The following is a 25,682-nucleotide window of genomic DNA, read 5'->3' as shown; positions in this document are numbered from 1 at the left end:
TATGTGAAGTTTTACGTCCCAAAACCACTATATGACTATGAGAGACGCCGTAGTGGAGGGCTTCGGATATTTCGACCACCTGAGGTTCTTTAACGTGCACCCAAATCTGAGCACACGGGCCTACAAGATTTCCGCCTCCACAGGAAATGCAGCCGCCGCAGCCGGGATTTGAACCTGCGACCTGCGGGTCAGCAGCCGAGTACCTTAGCCACTAGACTACCACGGCGGGGCGCTTCTTTCCGCATGTTCATTACAATATATCTCGTTATGATTTGTCCGATCAGCGTCAAATGAAGTCCAACCAGCGACAAGCCTTAGTTATGGTATATTGCATTCTGTCTACTTATCACCATAAGCTATATAAGCGCAAAGCTGCCAAAAAGGGTGAACGCGCCTGTCTATGCATGTTGATAAGGGAACGGTCCGTATCGTGAAAGGTTGGCACTGTTTTATCGGACGCTGACAGTAAGTTTCAATCATCCGTATATTAAAAAAAGCGTCATTTAAGTGACTCTAGTCTTGGCTGGGGATTGTCGCACAACCCACTTAAGTGGGTTGTGTGATGTTTGACGCAAAACGTTTAGCGCCAGCTTTGGGGCTCCTGCATTTTTCGAGAAATAGACACACTAACGCTAAAGCCTATATAGCTGTTAGGGTTTCCGACATGCGCAGGGGCAATTTTTCGAACCTCAAAACGGTAGCGGCTCTTGTTCGATAGCTCTCTTAGCCATGAAAGGGATAACCTCACACATTGATAAGGTATGCACTGGCCCTGATGTCTGTTCGGAACGCTATCGAGGCGTGCACAGGTAAGTTCATTCATAAGTGCACAGTGAAGGCAGGCCCATAAAACTTTATTCATCCAGTAGAATGCAATTTACCAATTCGATAGTACTGCAATAAAAAAGGAGTGAGGACCAGACGCAGTTATTGCTTGTTATTGAGGAATTTTCATTATATCAAAGCTCAACAAGACCACAAGAGATCATGTCTTGTGCTTTAAATGTTCCCAAGGTAAGAATAGGATGTGTGATTAACTCGGAAATTCTCTCGTTTATTACCCATCTAGTTGCCCGGGCAAGTTTTGGAAATATGTTATAAGGATTAACCATTTTACAAGTTCATTGTGCTACGACAGACTTATGAGAAAAAGACAAATACATAGCGCTATGTATGCTGCTGTGAACTCTGTGTAAAACTACGCACTACCCACCATCATCTTGCTCGATTCACGGACGCTACTATAGAATATACTACAAGGTACATCTGCTCAAAGGAAGAAAGGAGACATGCCTGATACGCCAGAAAGTCTGCTTCTTTTAAGACACCGTATATCATGCACCCACTTAGCACTATTTATAGAGGACAGAAAGCAAAGGAAAAGCCTGGTTGCCTACTAACCGACAGTTGACTCCATTGCCGTCGAGTTGTCGAAGTCACTCTCGAATGCCGTCTCTTCATCTGTAAGAAAAGAGAGACAGTATAGAACATTCATCAGTTTTTACAGTAGGCATTGCTATGTGCCAACAGTCAGAGGCGTGGTCGTATTTGTGCGTCAGCTGGAGGGAATTTCAGTGACACTACATTCCCCACCCTGTAGAACCAGATTTGTATTGCGGCAAATTATGTAAATGGAGCGCCGGCGACGTTTTCATTGAAGCCTTCATTTAGACCCTAGCTTTCCGGCAAAAGTGGGGAGTAAATACATGCCGTAATGCAACACAACTAGTCTCCGGCTGCTGTTGTCATCAAAAACCAAGTCAGTCGTCAAAAACCAACACAGACACGCACACACATTCCCACACGTACACGCACACACATACATACACTCAGCCACACTACGCACAAGTCCCGCGCTCAGCAACAATCACAGCTCTCGAATTTACGAATAATAAGTGTAGCCTAAACACTCCGCTAGCTTCTGCGTAGGGAAAACTACGCAGTTACATTGCTCTCGACTTGGTTTACACAGTGAAAACAACAGCATTCATTAACACTGCCGATATAGAATGCGAATGTCAGTGCATCTTCCAGATCATTATGCAGAAACGAAAAATTAGCGGACGGCCATGCACCTTGAATACTGACTATGAACCAATTATACGAACTGAGAAATTAAATACGATACCTGAAAAAAGTTTAATTTGGCTTATAACTAAATAGCGTATTTGCGGCTCACTTCAATTATTTCCACAATATTATAGTTCATCGCTGATTTCTATTTGCTCCGAAATGATTAGTGCTATTTTTTATTAGCAAGACAATGCCTTAATCTTGAGAGATCTGGGTAGATAATAGAACACCCTTGGCGGGACGGCTGTTTGCTTACTATTAGGTGCTTACGATTTCCAGTTAACGTGGTCAGACTTCTCCGCCCGACTAACGCAATATCTGAAATATTATGCCTTAAGTGTTTCTTTTTGTTTGTTCGTTTAGGAAACCTTCAGATCAGATCATGGTTTTATAGACGTATCAGCGGCAGGGGGAGAAGGGGGGCGCAAGCCCCCTTATTCCCCCTGCGACCCCCCCCCAACTTTAGACAGTGCGCCATGATCACTCTTTGCTGAACGCTGAGGAAACTAACAAGTAATACGAAGTTTTCTGCCACATCATCAATCACTCAACTTTGTTCTTACGGGAGAATGAAAAGGTTACGAAGCAATGTTACAAGAAAGCAAAATTTCGCCAACATTTCCACTATGATTATTTTGCTTGAAGGCACCTTGCAGCGCAGGGCGCCTGTGCGATGCTTTTGCGTCTTCTGCTGTAGTATTGCAGAGCTGGCAAGCGCTGAACAGGGGCCCTATAATATTACATCCCTTGTTCATGCTTTTATTCTGCTGTCACTTGTTGATCCACTTATGAATGGGAACGAGCAAACTTTTTATGGACCGGTCAAACTATTTGCTGCTACCGGAAAATAATTTCCTTCGAAAAGAATATATCATCACCGCTGCTCTGTCGAAGCTGTTGTGAGCCGATGAGTGTGACGAATCGTTTTTGATGTTTAAGTTTTTCTGTACTGAAAGGACAGTATTTATTTCCACTTTAGTCTGTAAGAAACCTGATCAACCTTGCTTATGCTAACTTGAACACATAGCAGCAGCTTGCAAAGTGGCAAGCTGCTGCTATGGAAGGCGAACGCGGAAGACCCGAGCATGGGAGAGAAAGGAGACTTATTCGTTCGCACGGTTCACGAGCGGAGCCGTCAAGGTCGCGCCCGTTCGGGATTAGAAGGAGAAAGCTTACTCGAAAGAACGTCTGGCAAGAGGCGGGTCAGGCGCCAACGTCTCAGTTTATGCCATTGTTGGCATGCACGCGGACCACTTGGCTGACCGAGACTTAGTGGCGGCAGGGAGATGAGCATAACCTCCCCCGCTGTAGGTCATTAGCGAGTGCTGTTAGGATTTCGGGGCGCTTCGCTGTCGCATGCACACCTGGTAAGCGCACGGAGCCCAACGGTGTACTCGCCGCTCTTAGGGAGGATTCTACGAAGCAACATTTAATGAGAGAGCTGATACGCTCGAGCGTGAGGACGGCTGCCGACGGTAGTCGGCCGACGGAGGCCGCACGGCCTGGTATGGGAGAGAGGGTCACACGCGCAGAACCTATCCCTTTGCGTGTTTTATTTGCAAACGTGGTTTTAACCAATGTAGTACCTGTTATTAAGGTGTTTCTGCTAATGGTTGTGATGTTGCTAGTCCCAACATGTGATTAGTGTTTGTGAAGACTCTTTGTTCAACCGAGGGTTTAAAAGGGTATGTTTGAATCTGAAAAAAGAGCGGATGTTCGGGCTTGGACTCGGGCAGTAGTAGCCTGAGGCTGCAATAAAGTGTCTCTTCTCCGGACTACGACTCTTCCTTCACGCTGCCACCGTGCACTCGAGTTATCGAGGGGACCCAATCCCACCCTCAAACATCTCCCCCCTTAAGTAGTGTTGAAGCTAGTCGAGGACGAGGAAATTAACTCTGAGCTTTTAAGCTTGCTTCACAATGTGACCCACGGGACCAGGGAGAAGGTTAAACACCATGGCTTTTACCACTATGCAGGTCTAGTTAGTGATTGGGCTAGTTGATTTTTCGCTCAACTTGAATTTTTCTTTACAAATCAAAATACATCTCGAATAGCAAACGTAGCGCTTCACACACGTGCAGCGCTGCCTATTTATGTCGATTTCACGCTCTCTCAACAAGTATGAGCTAACAAAGATGAATACGCGCACAAGCTACTAAATACCGTTACGCTTCAAGTCGAAATATTTTATTAAACTCTTAATCCCTCTCGACAGCTGATATACATACCCGCTACTTGTGTGATTGGCAGCTAGCCTACTTGAATTATATTTAGGAGATGCTCCTCAGCAACGTGACGTCATATAACAAGCAGGCAATTTTGTGTACACAGAAAATTCAAGGGCCACTCACCAGGCCCTATACCAAATTTAAATAGACTTTGGAAGTTGTTGGATGTCCGTTGAGGAACATTTTGCCACAAAAGTGTTTTGAATCAGTTCATCACAATTGTAATGTCTACAATTGTAATGCATGTCGTGTGTTATTTCATATACACTCATTCGCAAGCATGGTGCTGCACAATCATCCAGTGTGGTACTTTGCTTAAGAAGCATTTGTCCTAATTCTTTCTTTTTTTCTTTACACCTTTTCACCTTCAATTGCTGTAACTATTGTATAATGCTTGTAACTATTGCTTGTATGCCCTGTTGTTTCTAATCTTATATGCACGTTGTTTTTTGCCCTGTCGTCCCTCTTAGGCCATGAAATACAATCTTGTAACGCGTCCGATTTGTTTTGCTGTCAACCAGGCTCTGCCAATCAAGCCACCAACTGGCTTTGGCAGGCCTAGTTACATGTACTGTTTTATTTGAAGAAATAAAAGGTATTATTAATATTATCACGAGCGCAGAAAACAGGTTTTTTGAAGCGACGCGAAACGAGTATCAAAGAAGGCGAGCTCGAAACCCTTGCCGCTCCTTCGCATAGTCTTCGCAAGCCAAATCTCTTCCCCACCCTCTTTAGCATCCGACCAAGAGGTCACGTGCGCATAACGTGCCCAAACAAGTCCAACCCCCATGCACGCGAGTGGTGTTGCTTTGATGTTCTGCGTTTTTTTGTGGTCTTCTGCCTGTCTCTGTGGGGTCGTTTGGAAACGCTGGCTTAGACGCGGTAGAATAGATGAGCACAATGAGTGCGCGAACGCGTAAGAGCGTTCTATGCTGGTCGTCTGCTCCATGCACTGACCAAAGGGATACGAACACATAAAAAACGCCGACACATTAGCACCGCATCTTGTTGGGATTCGCTGGAGAGAAATGGAAAAAAAGACGCTCACAATCCCTATTGCGTCTCATTATTTATCTAGAGTTTTATTGATATTTTCAAGCAAGAAATTACACAAACTACGCATGCCGCATTAAATTTAATTTGCCGTGTACGTTGGGAAATTCGTTTAATTGCCGTGTACGTAGAGCCATTCATACGCGCACGTCATGCCTTCATTCTCTAGACGCGCGCCGGCGGAGGGGAGTGGGAGCTGCATTCAAATTGAAATTTGATCCGTTTCCGCGGTGCGTAGCGTTGGAAATTTTGGCAGACGTGGTCATGAACGCCTCGTCTACGCATTGCGCTTGTCAGCTCAAAATTTTCAAACTAGTGAGTGGCCCTTTAAGTGCCGAAGAACCAATGGCAAACAATATGCCGTATCAAAACCAGTTTATTCTCTTGTTTATTGTCAGCCGGGATATATATATATATATATATATATATATATATATATATATATATATATATATATATATATATATATATATATATATATATATATATATATATATATATATATATATATATATATATGACGCTATGAAGACTGAGAGACGTGGCCTGGCTCATACGCCATGTTTATTCCGTTCTGCACTTCTTCCTTCTCTACTTCTCCTAACCATCGCTTCATACGTCACACGATTCCCCTCCCCCCGAAAGAAGGCATGGATTACGAACAAGAAAAAGTTAACAAGTAGAGGTTAAAAAGTTACAAATGTCAATCATTCACATTCGGCTCTATGCTCCAGGGGAGTTCCGTAAACTTTCAAAGACTTCAGGGGAAAGTGCAGCAGTCCGGTCAACGCAGGAGTTCTGGTGGGCGAGGCTGGTGGTTGCGTCCTGGATAACACAAAAACGCTTTGGACATGGAAACAGATGGAAATACAGCCGGTATTCTTGCAAAGAACGAACGAGGTTGGAACGCTTTGCAGGATTGAATGTTTCGTAGACGTCGCGTTTTTTGTCGTGGGTCATACAAACGTCGTGCATGCAAATGGCGCACCCGTTGATCGTGGCTGATTAGGCGCTGCTTGTGTTCCTGCAGAGCACGAGCGGTTGTATTGTAGCTCTTGGGGAGTTTACTATGGTGATGACGCAGATGTTCAGACCGAAGGCGCAATCGTTAACGTTGGTGCGGAAAAGTTCCTTGGCTTTTCTTCCTACGAAGATAGCTCGGATGCGGAATCAGTCTTCTTTAGTGTATGTTGATCACGACACTCTTCAGGCCGCAAGTATCCTCGCGATGTAGTTTTAATTGTTCGTTGCCGATGTTGGTGTGGGCGTTTTAGCTGTTGGGGTTCCTCTTGTTGCTTTTGTTGGCATTGCTGATGTTGCACTGTCTGACGAGGTGGACTTCCTTTGGAACCATGAGCCCGCTTTTCTTCGTAGGTTGACGTGACAAGCAATAGTTGATACTTGTTAAGGTGTCGTGATTTGAGTCAGGAAATGAAGATAGTGCGCCAGAATTGGCAGAAAAATCTGCTAAGGCTGCTGCAACGCCATTCTTGATGGGCGTTCTTGGCACAGGGCAGAGCTTCGGAGTTGATTCTTCCGAGCCTCCTGTGTTGGTTGGGCTCTCGGGTTGCTGTGAAATCGACGGTGACGCTGCGAGAGGCTTGGTTTCGTCAGATTTCAGTTGGGGCTGTTTCTCTGTGTCCGCAACTTTGGAGGTAAGCTGTTCTGACGCATGAATGTGGACGGTTGGCCCTGGACTTGGCTGAGTATATTCGGAGTTCCGAAGCTTTATCCCGACCGTAGTGGGCGTGTGAGACGCGAGGTGGGCGTTGTGAGGGACGAAAGAGCGAAGTGATTTAAAACCAGGATTTTCACTCTTCGAGTAGTCATGACGTTGTTCGATATTTTCATCATGCGTCAGCTGGTCTACCATGAGCAAGGCGTCCTTATAAGGCAAGTGGTGAGCGTTAGGAGCGCTTGAAGAACCGCGTGATGAAAACCGTGGTGGTGGAACACGTATGCCAGACGAAGAGTGAACGGCATCAGGTGGTTGGGAAACGTCTCGGGTCATATGCTGAAGCGATGACTTCGCAAATGCCGACTTTCGTGCAGAAGGGAGGCGCGCTCGATGGCTGTGTTTTTCCCAAAATACGCGTTGTCGTCTGCCACTGAACCCGTGTGCCACTTCGTCTTTTGTCGGAGGTCGAATCTTGTTGTGCGTTCGAATGGTTGAAGACTGCCTGTAAAATTGACGACTGAGTGCAGTTGTCTGTGGATGGTGGGTTACAAGCAAGTCTTCGTCGTACTCGTCATCGTAGTTTTTAAACCAAACGATCATTCCTTGTTTTATCTTTTGCCAAGACTCATCATTGTCGAATATGTGGGTGAGGTAGAATTCAAATGCCTCACCAGTAACGTAGTCGCTGAAGTTCGTAACCATCTCCCGTTCCGACCAAGATGCAGCGGTAGCGTGGAACTCGAACAGGTCGAACCAGTCTTGTACGGGTCCATCTTCCGCTGCTCCGGTGTACTTGGGGATGGGAAGGTCAGTAGATGCTTCTGACATAACGCTGGTCTATGCGTATTGCTAGGAGCTTGTACGGTAGACCATGTATGCTCAGGGTGTCATGCGGAGGACTGCGTAGATGATGAGCGACTGATGAAGGGGCTGGCAGGTCTTCATCCTGTCGACTCGTGTGAAGCTATGAAGACTGAGAGACGTGGCCTGGCTCATACGCCATGTTTATTCCGTTCTGCACTTCTTCCTTCTTTACTTCTCCTAACCATCGCTTCATACGTCACATATATATATATATATTGTCGACTGCGCCATTGTAATGAAGAGAAAAGGACAACACCCGATCCTGGGCCATCGGTTCTTATTCTGTACTTCATCTTCCTCTCCTTCCAGCTAGCTTTTCGCCCCCAGAGCCCATTCCTCTGGTCATAGTCATCAGTGCTCGTTACAATATATATATATATATATATATATATATATATATATATATATATATATATATATATATATATATATATATATATATATATATATATATATATATATCCCGCTGCCGAGTGACTTAAGTTAGCCCCCTTAGTCGCGAAAGAGATGGTATGCCACTGCATGATGATTTCTTACTTCTCCTTTGTTCGTTCTGCTTTATGCTGAAAGTAGGTGTCCTTGCTTCACATCAGTTTCTTTTCACAGTGTGAAACCATTGAAAGCTTTAATTACCGGCTATACGTTTGTCCTAGCCGATAAAATTTGTGTCAGTGACGCTGCGTATTCAAAATTTCGGCTGAGACCACTCCTCTAGAGCAAGAATCAGCAGCATTTTTAAAAGGTGGGCAAATTCTGCGTGAAGTCGACCCAGCGGATAGTGTCAGCTTCATTCACTTTTGCAGGCCAGAATCAAAACAATTCAATACAAAGTTCAAATAAAAAACCCATTGGTGTCAAAACTGTCATGTCGGCCTTCAGGCACGTAGTAACAGGGTACGGCGAAAGTAGTGTCGTCCGTATTAGCAGCCGCATGAATTGGGGCGCGGTATATGTAAGGTCCGCGGTCTGTTGGTTGCCAACCTCTGCTTCAGGCCATTATTGGCGTTCCTAGAAGGATCACTGCTACGATTGCTAGTGATACATACAACCAACGGGAACAACGATGACGCTCGAGTTCAAATTGGATGTTTGGCATCTGCAGACGATGATTCATCTAAAAGCATATGTGGTGTAAGGAATATTTTTTGCTTATACACAAGAGGGAGAACATCTGTGCGGCAGGAGTTATTAGGAACAGCTGAAATATCTTATCTCGTATTGCATAATTATGCTCTCACCTTGGAGTCAAGTGTATTGGAGTTGAGAGTGGACTGTAGGGCGAGTTGGTGTTTCGACAGAGAACCGTTGTGAGTTGCGCAACTAAACAGCAAGAAATTGGCGATAACAGGCATACTCTACCAATCAGCTTTATGGAAGGGAGATCCACACCTGCTTACATCAGCACGCTGCGCAGGTGCAGAGTCACAAAACGAAAAATTTAGACAAGGTGCCAAAAAAAATGAATTTCAGCATTTTACATTGCAATAGATGTTTTGCACACGAACTTGTCGCCTACATTTTCAAATCATCAAGACTTCTAGTGTTTCACGAGTAAATTTTTTTCTTTCCTGTTTGCCTTGTATGTTCGGTACTACCCTTTTCCCTTTTCAAAATTAGCGCAATATATCAAATGAAACCGAAAACATTTTTCACGCCGTGTCTTGCTCACCACGGTGATTTGAACTGCTGATACCAGTACGCGATTATCGCTGCATCTATGGGTTAAGGTTGGCATAATAAAGTTGTTTACTACTACTACTATGGGTTAAGGTTGGCAGTCTGTGGGATGTCCGAGAAGACGCACAGGGGCCAATTCAGGGAGTGGCGCCACTGCGGCCCTAGCGTGACCTTTTCGGGCGACAGACGGGCTGTTATTACCGATAGAGGAAGGACATGGCCTCCAAGGGATGCTCATTGGTGTATCGTCCAAACGTGGTACGAGTCCTGCAGGAACGCTAGCGATGTCCGTGTGTGCTGAAGGGTATGCTTATCGGCGTCGCTGTGACACACAACCCGCGCTTGAGGAGATGCGCAGGTATGGGCCCATGATATAATACGCATTGCTGCTTCTCGCTGATCCCACCAGCTCACACAAATAAACAAGACATAGTGGAAGAGCACCCGAGCCAGGTTGGCCACTGTATACATCTTGTTGGTCACTGTATACATAGCGTGCTCTCATTCTATTGTAAACCGCGATTCTGATTTGCAAAAATCCTAGGCAGAAGTAAAGAAAAAAGCTCGCCAAGCGCTATAGAAGCACTTTCCGGTAAAAAAGCAGGTGTTAAGTTTGCGAGGGAGACTTTCATTGTGCTGCAAAAGGCGGAAACTCAATTTTTTTCGCGCGTAGTTTGAACTTGAGTCTGAATTGTCAAGTCACTAATAAAACCAGGATGTTGAAAGCTGCAGTGGTGGAGCCCTCAGCCTAACCTGACTCCACTGTGTACACCACCAGCCTTCCTACCAGCCGCCCGGGGAGCTTTCACTGAGCAACCTGTTGCAGTGCAGAAGCTGGAGTTCACAGTTCCGTGGCTCTACCGAGAGACAGGCTGTGAAGGCAGCGGGACTGCTAGAGGCTAGTCTGTTTTTTTTTGCTGATACAGCAGGCAAAAACGACTAACAATGGAGTCCAGCCAGCAGCTTTATTCCGCCCGGAGCGCGGTCAAAGCAGTCGACGTGCCGCAGGGTTTTTTTCATCATCCCCAGGTCATTCCAGTGCTGCAGTGATCGGCAAGCGCTTTAGGGTCCCAATGATAATTCGAATATCCCCTTGTGGAAGTGTCTCTGGTTGATCCTTCGTGACCGGTGCGAGAGTGACCAATGTCGCCAAAGCCCGTACACAGCAGTACGGGCTTTGCTGCAACAGCGCCAACCATGCTCCCTTGGCCTACTGACAGCTCCATAGACTCGGCGTACCTTCGGTGTAGCTGCCTCGACCACAGAAATACACGTAAACTGGTGATTAATGGTGAGCCCTACCTATGTAATACTGGTTCGTGCCATGTATCGCACTACTGGCGATTTTCACCGGGTAGATGCAGCACCGACTGGAGATCAGTCGCATCGGTCTACACTGCGAACATGGCGAGGCAAATTCTTTGAAGTAATTATGTGTCTGTGCCCTCTGCAGTGAGTTCTTAATGATAGGCACAAACTTCTTGGGGCAACCGGGTTCATGGCGCCACATCATCGGCAGAATTAGAACAGCGAACTGTGAATAGAGAGCTTACTGAGAGTGGTATACTCGCGGGCACGTTTTCTTGCCAATCAAGGGTATGCAGGCACCAAGATTCTGCACTCGTACAACTACAGGAGGCAGTCCTATATAGCATGCGTTTTCCACTGCTGTGGCTGGTAGAGACTGCACTCAATTAGCGCTTTATATCGAGGGAGACGCCACTAAGCTCTTGAGGTACAAGTAAAAAGAGCAACTTTCTGATTCATGCGAAAATTTAGTGTACTGTCACAGTCAAGCAAGTACGACTGCCTCAATGGTGTGGCTTACGCCTTGGTAAATGCGATGCACTTCTTTACAAATTTCAGTGACTTTAACGGTATCTATCTATCTATCTATCTATCTACCTATTGATCGATCTATCTATCTATCTATCTATCTATTTATCTATCTATCTATCTATCTATCTATCCGCCTACAACTCTTAGCTCTTCTGGCCGTTTGGATAATGGCATCATTACCAAACTAGGTATTATAGCATAACATAACTGCATGGCGAGCATAACTTACTAGTCATAACATAAAAATCTTGAAATGCGTGACATAAATTTTATGATTTACATGTTTTGATCATGCTGCTACTGCGGTGGTTTCGTGCACATGACATATTGCAAAACTGGCGAGGTGTGACATAATTGCATGGCCAACACAAGCGACAGACCCTAACATGAAAATTATGTTATGCGCGTCATGTAACAACATGACTGCATGCCACGCTCATAATGCGCTCTCAGCCACTTTCCTAGCGTCACATATACCAAATTTGGTATTACGGTACGTGAACGGATGACGAAAGTATCTGATTGGTGCAAACATAATAATCATGAGATGCCTTTGATGTAAGAACATGACTATATGCTACGCTCATGATGCGCTCCCAGCTCAAAGCTTCACATGTGCGAAATTCAGTAGTATGTGACGTGAATGTACGACAAAAGTAAATGACACATCCAAACATGATAATGACAACATGCGTGTCGTGTAACAACATGACTACATGCCCCACTCATAATGCGCTCGTGGCCATTTCCCTAGCTTCACATATATCAAATTTGGTATTACGGTACGTGAATGAATGACGAAGGTACCTGACTGGTGCAAACATGATAATCATGAGATGCGTGTCATGTAACAACATGACTACATGCTACGCTCACGATGCACTTGCAGCCGTTTCATTAGCTTCACATGTACGGAATTCAATATTACGTGACGCGAACGGACGACATAGGTAAATGCACATCCAAACATGATGACAACATGCTTGTCATGTCACAACATGAATACATGCCACACTCATGATGCGCTCGCGGACGTTTTGCTAGCTTCACATAAGCCAAATTTGGTATTACATGACGTCATTGGATGGCGAAGGTAAGTGACTGGTTCAAACATGATAATGATGAGATGCGTCCCATGTGACAACATAAATACATGCCACAGTCAAGACGCCAATACAGTTAGAAGTGACATTGCGCACGCGCTCGCCGTTCCTGCCATATACTCGCAGGCGCGCACGGCACTGCGTTGCTTTGACGCATGCGCGTTTCAGCGCGTCCGGCGTCCCTTCATCACGAAAGCAGCGAAACGCAGTGCTGTCTGGGTAACGCATCGGCGTGAAATGCGGCATGTCGCATTTCGCGCCGGTGGCTATTGTGCCGTGTCGATGGATGCTGGCAGCATGTCGCATTTCGCGCCGGTGGCCATCAGGCCGTGTCCATGGATGCTGGCAGCATTGGTCGCGCCTGGCGTGAGCCTAGACTACAGAGTTTTCGCGTTTTGCTAACGTATAGCGTCGCTGTGCCAAGCATACGCACGCGTCAACGTCATGCTAGAGTGTACAGGGCCCTCCATTATGCACTCGCAGCCATTTCGCTAGCTCTTCATATACCAAATTTGGTGTTACGTGACGTCAATGAATGACGAAGGTATATGACTAGGGCAAACATAATAATCATTACACGCATGTCATGCTAGAATATGCCAACATACCATGTTATTAGCGTGCTCGAAGCCGTTTCGCTAGCTTCACATATACTAAATGTGGCCTCACGTGACGTCAATAGATGACGAAAGTAAACGATACATTCAAGCATGATAATCATAAAGCGGAAGTCACGTACGGCATAATTTACCTCCAGCTCATAACGTTGTGGTTATTTTAAAGTGACATATCAACCTTTCTCATTCGTGTTTTCCTATCATCTATTCCCAGTGCACGTGGTATTTGCCCATTTTTCAAATGGCTACATATACGAAACGAGCACATTTATATTGAACATGCGGCTACACCAATTAGTGGGGATAAGCTTGCCTAGGATCTGCAGCCTTCACCTTAAGCTAAGAAAAGGTAACTTGTATAGCATCACTGAGCACTTCCAGCTTTTTTCTCGAACGCCCCGGTCGAGCAGTCAAAGAGGTACGGGAATAACTGCACGAACGCAGTGTAGAGAGAGCAAGGAAACGAGAAAGAGCAGAGTCAGACATTCGCTTTTGTGATTTTCTCAAACAACGCGGCCATTCCATTTACAGCATTCCCAAGCACAAAACTGTGCCTATGTCGACGACTTCAAATACGGCGCGTTACCAGCCCAAGCCTTGCTCATACCTAAATAGGTAAGGACATTTACTCTGACACAGTTGACTTCCTGACCGGGCAAAAATACCCCATTCTGTCGTCGTCACTGCAGATAGCTCAATGCTGGAGTGACTGGGATATTAAACAAAAGCTGGCTCTTTCAGGCCATCATTAAAACTTACTGCAGCTGAAAAAAAAAACGTTTACCTTGACCTCTCTTTTACCGCAGCTATGTATTGAGTGGTGACGCTAGCTTAGTCAAACTTTTTCAGAAGCATCACGCGATGGCTTCATTTTCGAATTGAATCCCATTGTACGGCACAATCCTACGTATCGAAAAATAAGGAAAAGCAGTCAGGTGTGATTGCACTCATCACGAAAGTCACAAAATGATAATCATGCTAGAAAGCGATGGGTGCATTTGGGGCAAGTAATACAAAATACTACATCCGGAACGTCGAACTAAAGTCTATCGAAAACAATTTCGATGCGTCAGCCAATCTAAAATACCCCTTTGCCGGGTTGGAGTGATTCGCTGCTAAACAATATAAATGAGACCCGTAGTCTTCTTCCATGAGAATTCTTCAGGCACGAACTTGCGTCTCAGGCTCGGTAACAACGAAAATTGCCAAACTGTGCCGAGCACTTTCAAACAAAGGCTGTAATTCAAGAGTCTCAACGCTTTCTGAAAAATTAGTTGGTGCCATGGTCGACTTTGCCTTTAGAGAAGACTTCGATATCCCGTAGGGACTCTGCTGTCATCGCTCTTTCAATAGCTTGCACGGTTTGCCTTTTGGTGGGCGCCAATTCCATGCCACCAGCAAAGAAACATCTATGACTGTGTAAATGGGTCGTTGCAGATTATTTGAGAACGTATTAAAAAAAGTATATATGTGAAGCGCCCACTACAACCTATTTCTTACATTGGCGTGTTGGCACTCACCAGGCCCCATAACAAATTTTGGTTAGACCATGGAAGTTGCCTTGTGTCCGATGAAGATCATTATGCCAATTTTTTTTCAATCAGTTCATTACAAACCGAGAAAACAGTTTTTTTTTGAAGCGGCACAAAACGAGGATGAGAGGAGGTGAGCTCGAGACCCTTTCCCCTCCTCCGCGTAGCCTTCGCAAGCCAAATCTCTTCTCTACCCTCTCCGGCATTCGACCAAGAGGTCTCGGGCGCATGACGTGCCCGGACAAGCCAAACCCCCGAGCACGCGAGCGGCGTTTTTTTGTTGACCATCTTGCGAGAACAATGATTCTGCGAATGCGTGGGAGCACTACTTTCACATCCACGGCTATCCTCTGCTTGTTGCGCTGACCGGGAGACACGAACGCATGCAAAATGCCCGCCATTAGCCCAGCTTCTCGTTGGAATCCAGAGAAAAAAAAATGCAAAGACGACGCGTACATTCCTCTAATCCGCCTCATTATTAAATGTGAAGCATACTTTAGCGAACTTCGGCGACTTTGACCGTATTTATCTATCTCTCTATCTATCTAGCCGCCAACGACTTTTAGCTCTCCTGGCCGTTTCGATAATGGTATCTATACCAAACTTGGTATGGCATAACATGACTGTATTGAGATCCTATTTGATTAGTCATAACATGAAAATCATGAGAATTATGTCATAAATGTCGATATAGATGTGGGTTTAACGTCTCAAAACCCCCACATGATTACGAGAGACGCCGTAGTGGAGGGCTCTGGAAATTTCGACCACCTGGGCTTCTTTACCATGCACCCAAATCTGAGTACGTGGGCCTACAACATTTCCGCCTCCATCGGAAATGCAGCCTCTGCAGCCGGCATTTGATCCCACGACCTGCGGGCCAGTAGCCGAGTACCTTAGCCACTAGACCACGACGGAAGGGCATGTCATGACTGTCATGATTTAGATTTCATGGCCCTGCAGCTCTTGCGCAGGTTTCGTTCACATGGCGATTTACAAAACTGGAATGGCATGGCGTGATTGCATGGCGAACACAAGCGACAGACCCTTAAATGAAAATTATGACATGCGTGTCATGTAACAACATGATTACATGCCACGCTCATGATGCGCTCCCGGCCGTTTCACTAGCATCACATATACCAAATTTGGTATTACAAAACGTAAATGGATGACAAAGGTATGTGAGTGGTGTAACCGTGATAATCATGAGATGCGTGTCATGTAAACACATGACGACATGCCACGCTCATGATGCGCTGGTGGCCATTTCGCTAGCTTCACTTTTACCAAATTTGGTATTACGGAAAGTGAATGGATGAAAAAGGTATGATACTGGTGCAAACATGATAAACATGATATGTGTGTCATCTAACAACATGATTACATGCTACGCTCATGATGCGCTCATGGCCGTTTCCCTAGCTTCACATGTGCCAAACTGACTATTACGTGACACGAACGGACGACATAGGTAAATGTGACATTCAAACATGATAATCACGACATGCGTGTCATGTACAACAGGAATACATGCCACATTGATGATGCGCTCTTGGCCGTTTTCATAGCACCACATATACCAAATTTGTTGTTAAGTAACGTCAATGAATGCGAAATATATGACTGGTGAAAACTTGATAATTCTGACACGCGTGTCATGTAAGAACATGGCAACATACCACGCTCATAACGTGCTCGCGGCCGCTTCGCTAGCTCCACATATACTACCTTTAGTATCAAGTGGCGTGAATAGATGACGAAGGTAAACGACACATCCAAACATCATAGTAATGATATGAAAGTCATGTACGGCATCATTTATCTCCACCTCGTAACGTTGTACTGATTTTAAAGTGACATTTCAACGTTTTTTATTCGTGCTTCGCATATCATCAATTCGTGCTGTACGAGGGATCTGTCAATTTTTTATATCAAATTTGATTAATATGTTAGAGCAGCTAATCACATAAACTACGGATGTCATGTTAATCATTTTCGCCATGTCACGGGCCACTGTTGGCAATGTCATAGCGCAGTCGTCTACATATAGGACCAACGTCGCTGCATTGCCGTGTACGTATGGTGGTTCACACGTACACGCGATCTGGGCGGGCGCCCGCAAAAGGAAGGAAGTGCAGCGTTCATCATGAAACTTGACTCATTTCCGCGGAGCGTAGCGTTGCAAATTTTGGGAGACGCGATCGTAAACGCCCCATCTACACATTGCGCTTGTCAGCTCAAAATGGTCAGACCTGGTGAGTCGTTCTTTAAGGCTACACACACGCCTTCACAGCTAGAAGTGTCGATTGGGTTGTGGGTCTCTGAACCAACCGCTTCTAGCAGAATTCTCGTCTTCACGCCTGTTGTGGCTGTACGCTTTGACAGTGTCATTCATAACATGTATAGAGGGCTTTTTTTCTGAAGCAATTGATCAACGCTTATTTGTTATTGAGCACCAGGTTGCCCCAAATAAGCGCTTGCACTTCGATTGCCACTTGGCACGAAAATGTTCATATTTTTATAGCTACATCTACCTCGAACATTTGCGTACTAACAACACGTATTTTTTGACTACAAGCAATGACATAGATAGTGACACCGACACAGCAATTTCGGCAAAGCAAGCTCTCACGCTTGATAGTGTGGGTGCCACGGCCACCCAGCTCATCACTACCGCCCTTTGTGACGCGTAAACTACGAGTCAACGCCAAGCCCAAGTGAGGGCGGGACTGTCGCTCTCTGGTGTGCCGCCATGTCGGATGGTCGCGTTGTGACATTTTTCTCCACACGCCCCTATGTCTCAATAAATATTTTTGTTACCTAAATCTTTTGCCCTCATGACCCGGGCCTTTACGCTCAGCCCTTAAGATAGATATATAGATATGTGGGGTTTAAAGTGCCAAAACCACGATATAATTTCATGAGAGACGCTTTGCAGCTCTAATGATGTCGCAGATAATGATGGCTTAGCGTGGAACAGACACAAGCGCACAATCGCAGAAATGATCAAATTTGACGCCACTGCATGACGCGACACCCGCCCCATCTAGTGGTCACGCGGTGGTGTCCCGACAAACAAGCAGTTTCCCGCCAATGTCCGAGCACGCAGCAGGTCGCATTGTGTGCGCTTCTCTTGATAGGCCGTGATAGCGATCTCGTGCACTAAATTTTGACGTCGAACAGCTCACGTTTGGCGACTCAAAGTCAATGCGACGTGCTGAATGATCTAGGATCTCCTTTTCGGAAAAAGACCGCTTACATAAAAGACTCTTAAGTGCCCGTGTGTCAGGGGTTTTAGAGAATATGAAGTATTGAGACTTACGCTGCGAAACACTACACAAATGCATTAGGGAGAAAGGGAAAGGTAATGGGCCGTACGGGGCCCACACTGCTACGAGGGCTCATACAGCATGCATGGGACAAAAAGGCTGGAAATGCGTGCTAGCTTGCAGGAGTAACGGCATCAGGCTCTGTAGCAGGCAAGAAGATAGGACTCACTCATGGCGGCTGAAGCTGAGGCAGAAGCTGTGCTGTGCTCGAGAAACGATGGCAGACTGCGCTACAGCTGCAGGTCTGGCTCAGGCGGGTGCGAGACAATGAACGCGCTCAAGCGCGTGGCACGCGGGGTGATTCCAGATGCTGATTGCGTTCAATTACGGCTGAAACCCACTGATGGGCATGTAGGCAAATGCCCAGGCGAAGGCAGTGCTGCTAGAATAAGTCTTGCTTAGCCAAAAAAAAAGAGAAATTCAATAGCGTTTGTCTCTACAACAGCCCCGGCATGTGTCTCAAAAGGACGATAAGCATGAAACAAAATGTCATTACATCTGGCCTACACTGTCTCTGAGAAGTCTGAGTCCCTCTTTCGAGTACACGGGGTTGGTGGCGGTCAATAAGGTCATCAAGCACAAGCCGATGCTGGGAAGATACCCCCATGAAACTTCTCCGTTCACGCCAGCTGGTGAATCGCGCACGCAATGCTGGCCAATGATTAATGTGAACCCTTAGGAGATTATATAGGGTGATTTAAAATGACAATAATCATGATTTCAACGCACAAGCAGAGGGTTGTAGAGATGAGGCATACAAACTTACTGCCACCAAGCAAACCACGACAATCACGGTGACCACTTCAACAAGGTGGTTTCTTCTGTTTGTGAATGGGTTTTCGTACCTCTATATTGGGTGGTAGCGTTGCAAATTTTCACCTTGAATGCCTTCAGAACCAAATTCATTCTCTTCAGCATAAGCCAATCATTTTTTTTTCACAAAATTAGAAGCGCATTTGTTCCCCCCAAAAATAAAAAAATGGCAATATATCCACAGAGTGAATGATGGAGAGTGGGGCGAAGCATTCGTCCGTCCATTTCCTCTTGCTTCCGTCCGTCTATGTGTGCGTCTGTTCGTGCGTCCATCCCTGCGTTCGTCCATGCATCCACCCCTGCGTCCGTTCATGCGTCCATCAATGCATCTGTCTGTGTGTCCGTTCGTCCATCTATTCCACACTCCAACTACCACCATCTCGCATCTTTTCATCGTATTTTCGATGGATGCATGGATGGATTGATGGATGGAGGGATGGATGGATGGATGGATGGATGGATGGATGGATGGATGGATGGATGGATGGATGGAAAACTCTGCGCCATCATCCTGAATTATAGGGTGAAGCCCTCTACAGAACATTATCAAGTTTTTTTGTTTGTTTGTATCCTCTAATCCATGGCTCGTACCCACTCTGGGGGATTGACCAAGAGAACATATAGTTTCATACGGGCGATAACCGCATTATTGCTTACAACCAAAAAAAAAGGGGGGGGGAGTTGTATAGTGAAGACAGTATGTTAAAAAAAGAAAGAAACCAAAGATTTAGATAATGCGAAAAAATAATCCACAACAAAGTAGACACTACTAACTACAACTTGATTTTAGGAGCCGACCAGACAGCTGGTTTTGCCAAACCCGATTAATTCGGTATGTCACGGATTTATCCAGAATTGAAAATTACTATTCGACCCGTTTTTTTTGAGTATCTGCTATCGTGGGCTTTATGTTGAAAAACGTTTAGAGTCTTCAATAAAATTACACACCACATCGAATGCATCTCTGTGGCAATTTCCCAAAACAGAAGCACCAAAACTTAGAACATTTTCTGTGGTTAAATTTAAACCGAGCTTCGCAAATGGAATATCTAAAAGTCGTTTCCTAATTAATGCATAGTTGCGACATGAGCCAAAATAATGTTCAATAGTGTCTGATTCTTCGCAGAATGGACAAATGGGGCAAAGTGTCAGACCAGCTCTGTGTAAATAAAAATTTATTGGGGGACACGGCACCGAAATCTGGAGATTATAATTTCATGTTTTTTTGACGGACTCCACTGGGATTTCCATGGAAGTTTTAGGTGCTGGTAATCTGTCCATTGTGTGACATTTTCTAAACTATCTGTAAAAATAGCGAATTTTCTATATCTAACCCCTGATAAGTATTCTAACAAGTGTTCGCAGTTTCTTCTTCTTCTCCACACGTACTGCATACTGTGTCTACCCCTTCAGATTTGGCCCGATTTGTCTTGGTTCGCAGTACTCCCGTCCTGGCCTCAAACAGTACAGAACTACCCCGAGTATTATGATAGATCCTTTCCTTGGCAATTTCCTGCTTAAAGGTTCGATAGATCTCTAGTGCGGACATCTTAGTTATGTCAATTCTCCACATGTCAGTCTCCGTTTCCTTCACTTTCTTCTTAACCGATATTTTTTTTTTTGGTTGGGCAACCTGCTGTTTTTTAAGTATTTACTAGCCGAATTCCTGGTTCACTTCCTCCATTTTGCATCGGTACGCTTTATGTACAAGTAGCTGAAAACCTTCCTAGCCCAACGCTCCGCCCCCATTTCTCTCAATCGCTTCTCAAATTTCATCTTGCCGTTAGCTTCCCTGCCCTCAAATGATGTCCATCCCATATCACCTTGTACCCCCTGATTTGGTGTATTCCCGTCAGCTCCTAAAGCAAGCCTACCTATTCCGCGTTGCTTAATTTCTAATCTTGCTTGAACTTTTGATCTCATACACAAGACCGCATTGCCGAACGTCAGCCCAGGAACCCTGACCCCTTTCCATATACTCGGTCCCTTTGCTTATCCTTACGCCCACATATTTGTATTTATCTGTTATTTCTAGCGTGAGCTCCTGTATTCTAAGCTCACTACCTTCGTTATCATTGAAAATCATGACTGCTGATTTTTCCTTACTGAATATAGAATCTAACCTATCTCCCTCATTACCGCAGATGTCCATCAATCTCTGCAAATCTTCCTTATTGTCGGCCACTAGCACTATATCATCTGCGTACATTAAAACTGGTAGGGCCTGATCAATACATTTTCCTTGTTTGACTAAAGAGAGGTTAAAGCAAAGTTTACTTCCCTCTACTTTGGCCTCTAATCCTTGTAGGTAACATATGAATAATAAGGGTTACAAAGGACACCCCTGTCGAAGCCCCCGTTTTACCTCTGCAGGCTTGGATACCTGTTTTTTCCGCTTTATAACTACCTTGTTACCTTTAGAGATATCCTCTAAAAGATTAGTTACTACATGATCCACGCCTAGTGTGTCCAGCATTCCCCACAATTCCTCTTGAACAACGCTATCGTACGCTCCCTTGATATCCAAAAATGCTAGCCACTAGGGCCTTTGTTCCTTTTCTGCTATTTCGATGCACTGCGTCAGTGAGAACAGATTGTCTTCCAACCTCCTGTGTTTCCGAAACCCATTCTGCACTTCCCCAACATTCCCTCATCCTCTAATCATGCCTGCAGTCTTTCCTTTATCATCTGCATCACTAGCCTGTAGACCATTAATGTCACTGGTTTAGGACGGTAGTTGTTTATGTCAGCTTTGTCCCCCTTTCCTTTATAGATCATGCTCATCCTGTTAAGTTTTCATCCATGGGGAACTTCACCATCGATTATTAGTTTGCTCACTGCCTCTCTCAATGCCTGTTTAGACTTCGAACCTAATGTCTTTCACAGCATAATCGGAATGCCATCTGGGCCTGTTGATGTACTACTATGAACCCTTTTCTCAGCCCTTTCCCACTCTCATTGTAAAAATTGAGCCATTGCATTACTTACTTCATCCTTGTCTATTGTGGTGCATAAAGCACTTTTTTGTTGAAGTTTTTTTGTCACCCTTGTTCTTATATATTCGATAGCTTCATCCCTTTCTAGCCTAGCAACTTGGTCTGTAGTTATAAACCTCTCCTCTAGGCTCCTCTCATTTCTTAAGGAGTTTAGGTGGTTCCGAAATTTTGCAGCCCCCATACAGAAGCACCGCCATCCAGCGGACATTTCAAGGACTAAGCAAGAGGTGGCCCACGCACACTTTCTTACGGCTTGCGCTTCGGGTCTACTTCCCACCTTTAACCAGTTCGAGTTGACGGTATATACTAGTTCACTGTATTCATGGCACTGCGGTCCAACGCTCGCTAAACCTTTCTAAAACTAAGGAGGTTACTACACCCAGCGAGTATAACGTAGCAACACTTTCTTGTCAGATAGTGTTCAATGTTCATGCCAATGGCTGACAATTGGTATCGCAGCGTGCGCGTTAACTAAAAGCCGAATGCCCCTATCTCTCCTTCCCCATTAGCAGCCATTGGCATGTTCATGGAGCACTATTTTTATTGTTAAACAACGCACAAAATAAATGTCTCACCGCCACCACCGTGAAGGTCAAAATGTTATACTTGTTACATACTACAACGGCTACGAGGAACGAACGGGTGCCGCTATAAGGTGCGTCGCCCCTAAAAAATGCGTAGACATTTCACTGGCTAACGCGATCCAAGCCAAAGGATGTACTTCCCATAATTCCCGTGAGGATACACGATAGCAGCGCCAGAGCCCTCTGTAGACATTACTTTATCAAACTCTATGCCATCGACGTAACGTCAAACTTCCGGAGAGCAAAAAAATGGCACCATTACCACGGAGTGAACGATGGAGAGTGGAGCGAAGCATCCGTCGGTCCATTCGTTCTTGCTTCCGTTCATGTATGCGTGCATCTGTGTGGCCACCCGTGCGTCAATCGGCCCGTCCGTGCGTGCGTCTGTTCGTGCGTCCGCACGTTCATCGGTGCGTCCATCCTTGCGTTCGTCCATGCATCCGCTCCTGCGTCCATCCTTGTGTTCCTTCGTCTGTGCAGTCATCCGTGCGTCCGTCCATGCGTCTGTTTGCGTGTCCGTTCGTCCACCTATTCAACACTTCAAGTACCACCATCACGCATCTTTTCATCTTATATTCCTCATATAGAAGCACCACCATACAGCGGACATTCAAAGAACTGAACGAGAGGAGGCACACGAACACTTTCTTACGGCTTGCGCTAGGTGTCTACTTCCCACCTTTAACCACCTTGAGTTCTTGGTATATACTAGTTCACTGTATTTATGGCCCTTTGGCTCAACGCTTGCTAAACCTTTCTAAAACCAAAAAGGTTACGCCCAGCGAGTATAACGTAGCAACCCTTTCTTATCAGATACTGCTAAATGTGCATGCCAATGGCTGCCAAGGGGGAATGAGAGACAGGAGAATTCGGCTTTTGTTCAACAACGCACAGAAGAAATCTCCCACCGGCACCACCTTGGAGGTCAAAATGTAAGAATGGTTACACACTACGACTACTACTAGTACTACGAGGGACGAACGGGTGCCGCTTTAAGGAGCTTCGCCCCTAAATCTACAGTGATAAATTTGCTCTGTCACGCTGTAGTTGCGCTCGGTGGCGTTGAGTGAACGGCTTGAGTGGTACTGCTTCAGGAGCAGGACGACGTCCTCAACGCCGTCATGCTCCTGAAGCAGTACCACCCCGAGGCCCTGGTCACTCACATACGCTTGCACAGCGACTTCCCTGTTGAGGTGTGCTAACTACAGATCACCTATGGCCACTAGTGCGTCGTATAGTGCCTTTAAAGCTCGCTCTTGTTGCGGGTCGAGCTACATCGTGCCAAAGTTTTCAGCATTGAGGTCAATGACGTTTCGAGTTGCGCACTGTTTGAGGACATTGACCATCTGATATGCCATTGCCCTCGATTTGCCTCTGAAAGACAGAAGCTTTCGGACGCATTGCGACAATTGGACGATCGGCCACTCTCTGCGCAGATGCTACTGGAACACCGTCATCGCCTTTCGTCGTCTCAAAAAGCAGTCAAAGTTGACTTGTGCTTTTTGAGGACTACAGGCCTACGTGACCACCATTAACTTTTGTGTAGTGCCACTGCTGCATACGCACCAGCCAATTGACTGACAATCCTTTTTTTTGTTTGTTTTCTGTCTCTTTCTCTTCTCTTTCCTCTTTCTCATCTTTATGCCCCCTTCGCATTCCCCCAGCGTAGGGTAGCAAACCGGGTATGTGCCTGGTTAACCTCGCTGCCTTCCCGCTTGTTGTTTATCCCCAACCCGCCAATGTTTGAGATGAACTGTCTGTAGTACTTCACCAGGACCGAAAACAGCCTCAGACCATGAATGTTCGCCGGCGTCGGGTACTCCACAATGGCGCGTAAGCTCTCCTTGCAAGGCAGAACACGACCACTCTCGATGATAAAGCCTTATAGTGAAATGCGAGTCGCAACTAATTGAGCGTTTTTGGGGTTACAGTCGTCCCGGTGGCATGCAACCTGTCCAGGGCATCCTCCATGTGATCTAGGTGCCCCTAGAACGTTCGAGAAGAGAAAATAAGGAAACGGAGGTGCGCCATGGTGAATTTCCAATATCTGGAGCACAGCTGCACTTCAAGAACAGCCAAATACCATGTGAGTAAATTTGTACAAACCCCTGTGAGAGGTGAACGACGTTTTTTCTGCGTCAGTCGGCTCCATATGAACCTTCAGGTAACCGCGGCTATCATCTATGGTGCTGAAGTTGCAAGCACCACCTAGAAAAGTCACGTTTTAGTCAACATCAGGGAAAGCATAGGCATCCTTTCTCGTGACCTCGTTGAGCCGGTGATAATTCACACACTGCCGATAGCAGCCGCCCCTTTTAAAGACTATCACAACGGTTTAACCGCGGGGACTGTTTGAGCGTTCAACAATTCTTGTCTCTCTCAACTATGCTAATGCCTGGTGAATTGCTTCCTTCTACTCACATTTACGCGGCTAGGATTGCATTTTCGCAGTTGTGAGTTGCTGTCAGGTTGTGCGCGGTACTTTCGTGGGGTGCGCGGTGATTGCGTTGTTTAAATGCAAAGCCTTTCTTTGCGAGCTTTGGCGACGTTGAGCGTATCTATCTATCTATCTATCTATCTATCTATCTATCTATCTATCTATCTATCTATCTATCTATCTATCTATCTATCTATCTATCTATCTATCTATCTATCTATTTATCACTCTATCTATCTATCTATCTAGCCGGCTGCTACTTTTAGCTCTCCTGGCCGTTTTTTGATGGTATCAATACCAAATTTGATACGGTATAACGTGACTGTATGACTAGCATAACATACTATTCATAACACGACTATTATATTGTAGCGATGCTGAGGCAGACAGGCTAAAAAACAAGCGTCTTTATTAAGGAAAACTTGTGCCCACGAGTCTAATGACTATGGTCGTCGAGTCCGAGTAGCCATGAGGCACAGATTCAACTATCTTCCTCCTCCTCGTAGGCCAAGCGCACGAACGCATGGCGCATGCCAGCCGGGTCTGGCTAGTGCTCTTGTCATGATGATTGCGGCGGGCTACTTGAACGGGGCCAACCTTTCGCGGCATCATCTCCCTCCTCAGACGCATCATCCCGATGCTTAAGAGTGTGAAATGCTACATGCGCAATCTCAGTCGTTTTCCAACGATCTGTCATGATAGGGCTTCATGCGGACTACGTGTAGCACTTCGGTGGGATTGCGGCGCCTTGAGCTCACGTGTCCCGCGGATATGACTTCATAAGAGACGTCGCTGATACGGTTGAGTACTTCATAAGGGCCGAAGTATCAACAAAGAAGCTTTTCAGAGAGTCCGC

The 25,682-nt window shown here is 45.6% G+C and overlaps 1 protein-coding gene across 1 annotated transcript in view; it reads right to left on the bottom strand.

Annotated features, from left to right (window-relative positions):
- Positions 1-1,396: 1,396 nt before the first annotated feature.
- Positions 1,397-25,682, bottom strand: part of LOC142768372 (uncharacterized) — a 195,831-nt gene continuing 171,545 nt past the window's right edge. Inside the window, exon 5 of the mRNA XM_075870343.1 lies at positions 1,397-1,461. Coding sequence (XP_075726458.1) covers positions 1,397-1,461 — 65 coding nt within the window. The remainder of the gene's footprint in view (positions 1,462-25,682) is intronic.

The sequence above is a fragment of the Rhipicephalus microplus genome, chromosome 8, assembly GCF_043290135.1.
Source record: "Rhipicephalus microplus isolate Deutch F79 chromosome 8, USDA_Rmic, whole genome shotgun sequence".
Taxonomy (NCBI): Eukaryota; Metazoa; Arthropoda; class Arachnida; order Ixodida; family Ixodidae; genus Rhipicephalus; species Rhipicephalus microplus.
Note: the sequence above shows the minus strand (reverse complement) of the source record. Positions and strands in the feature narration are given on the sequence as shown.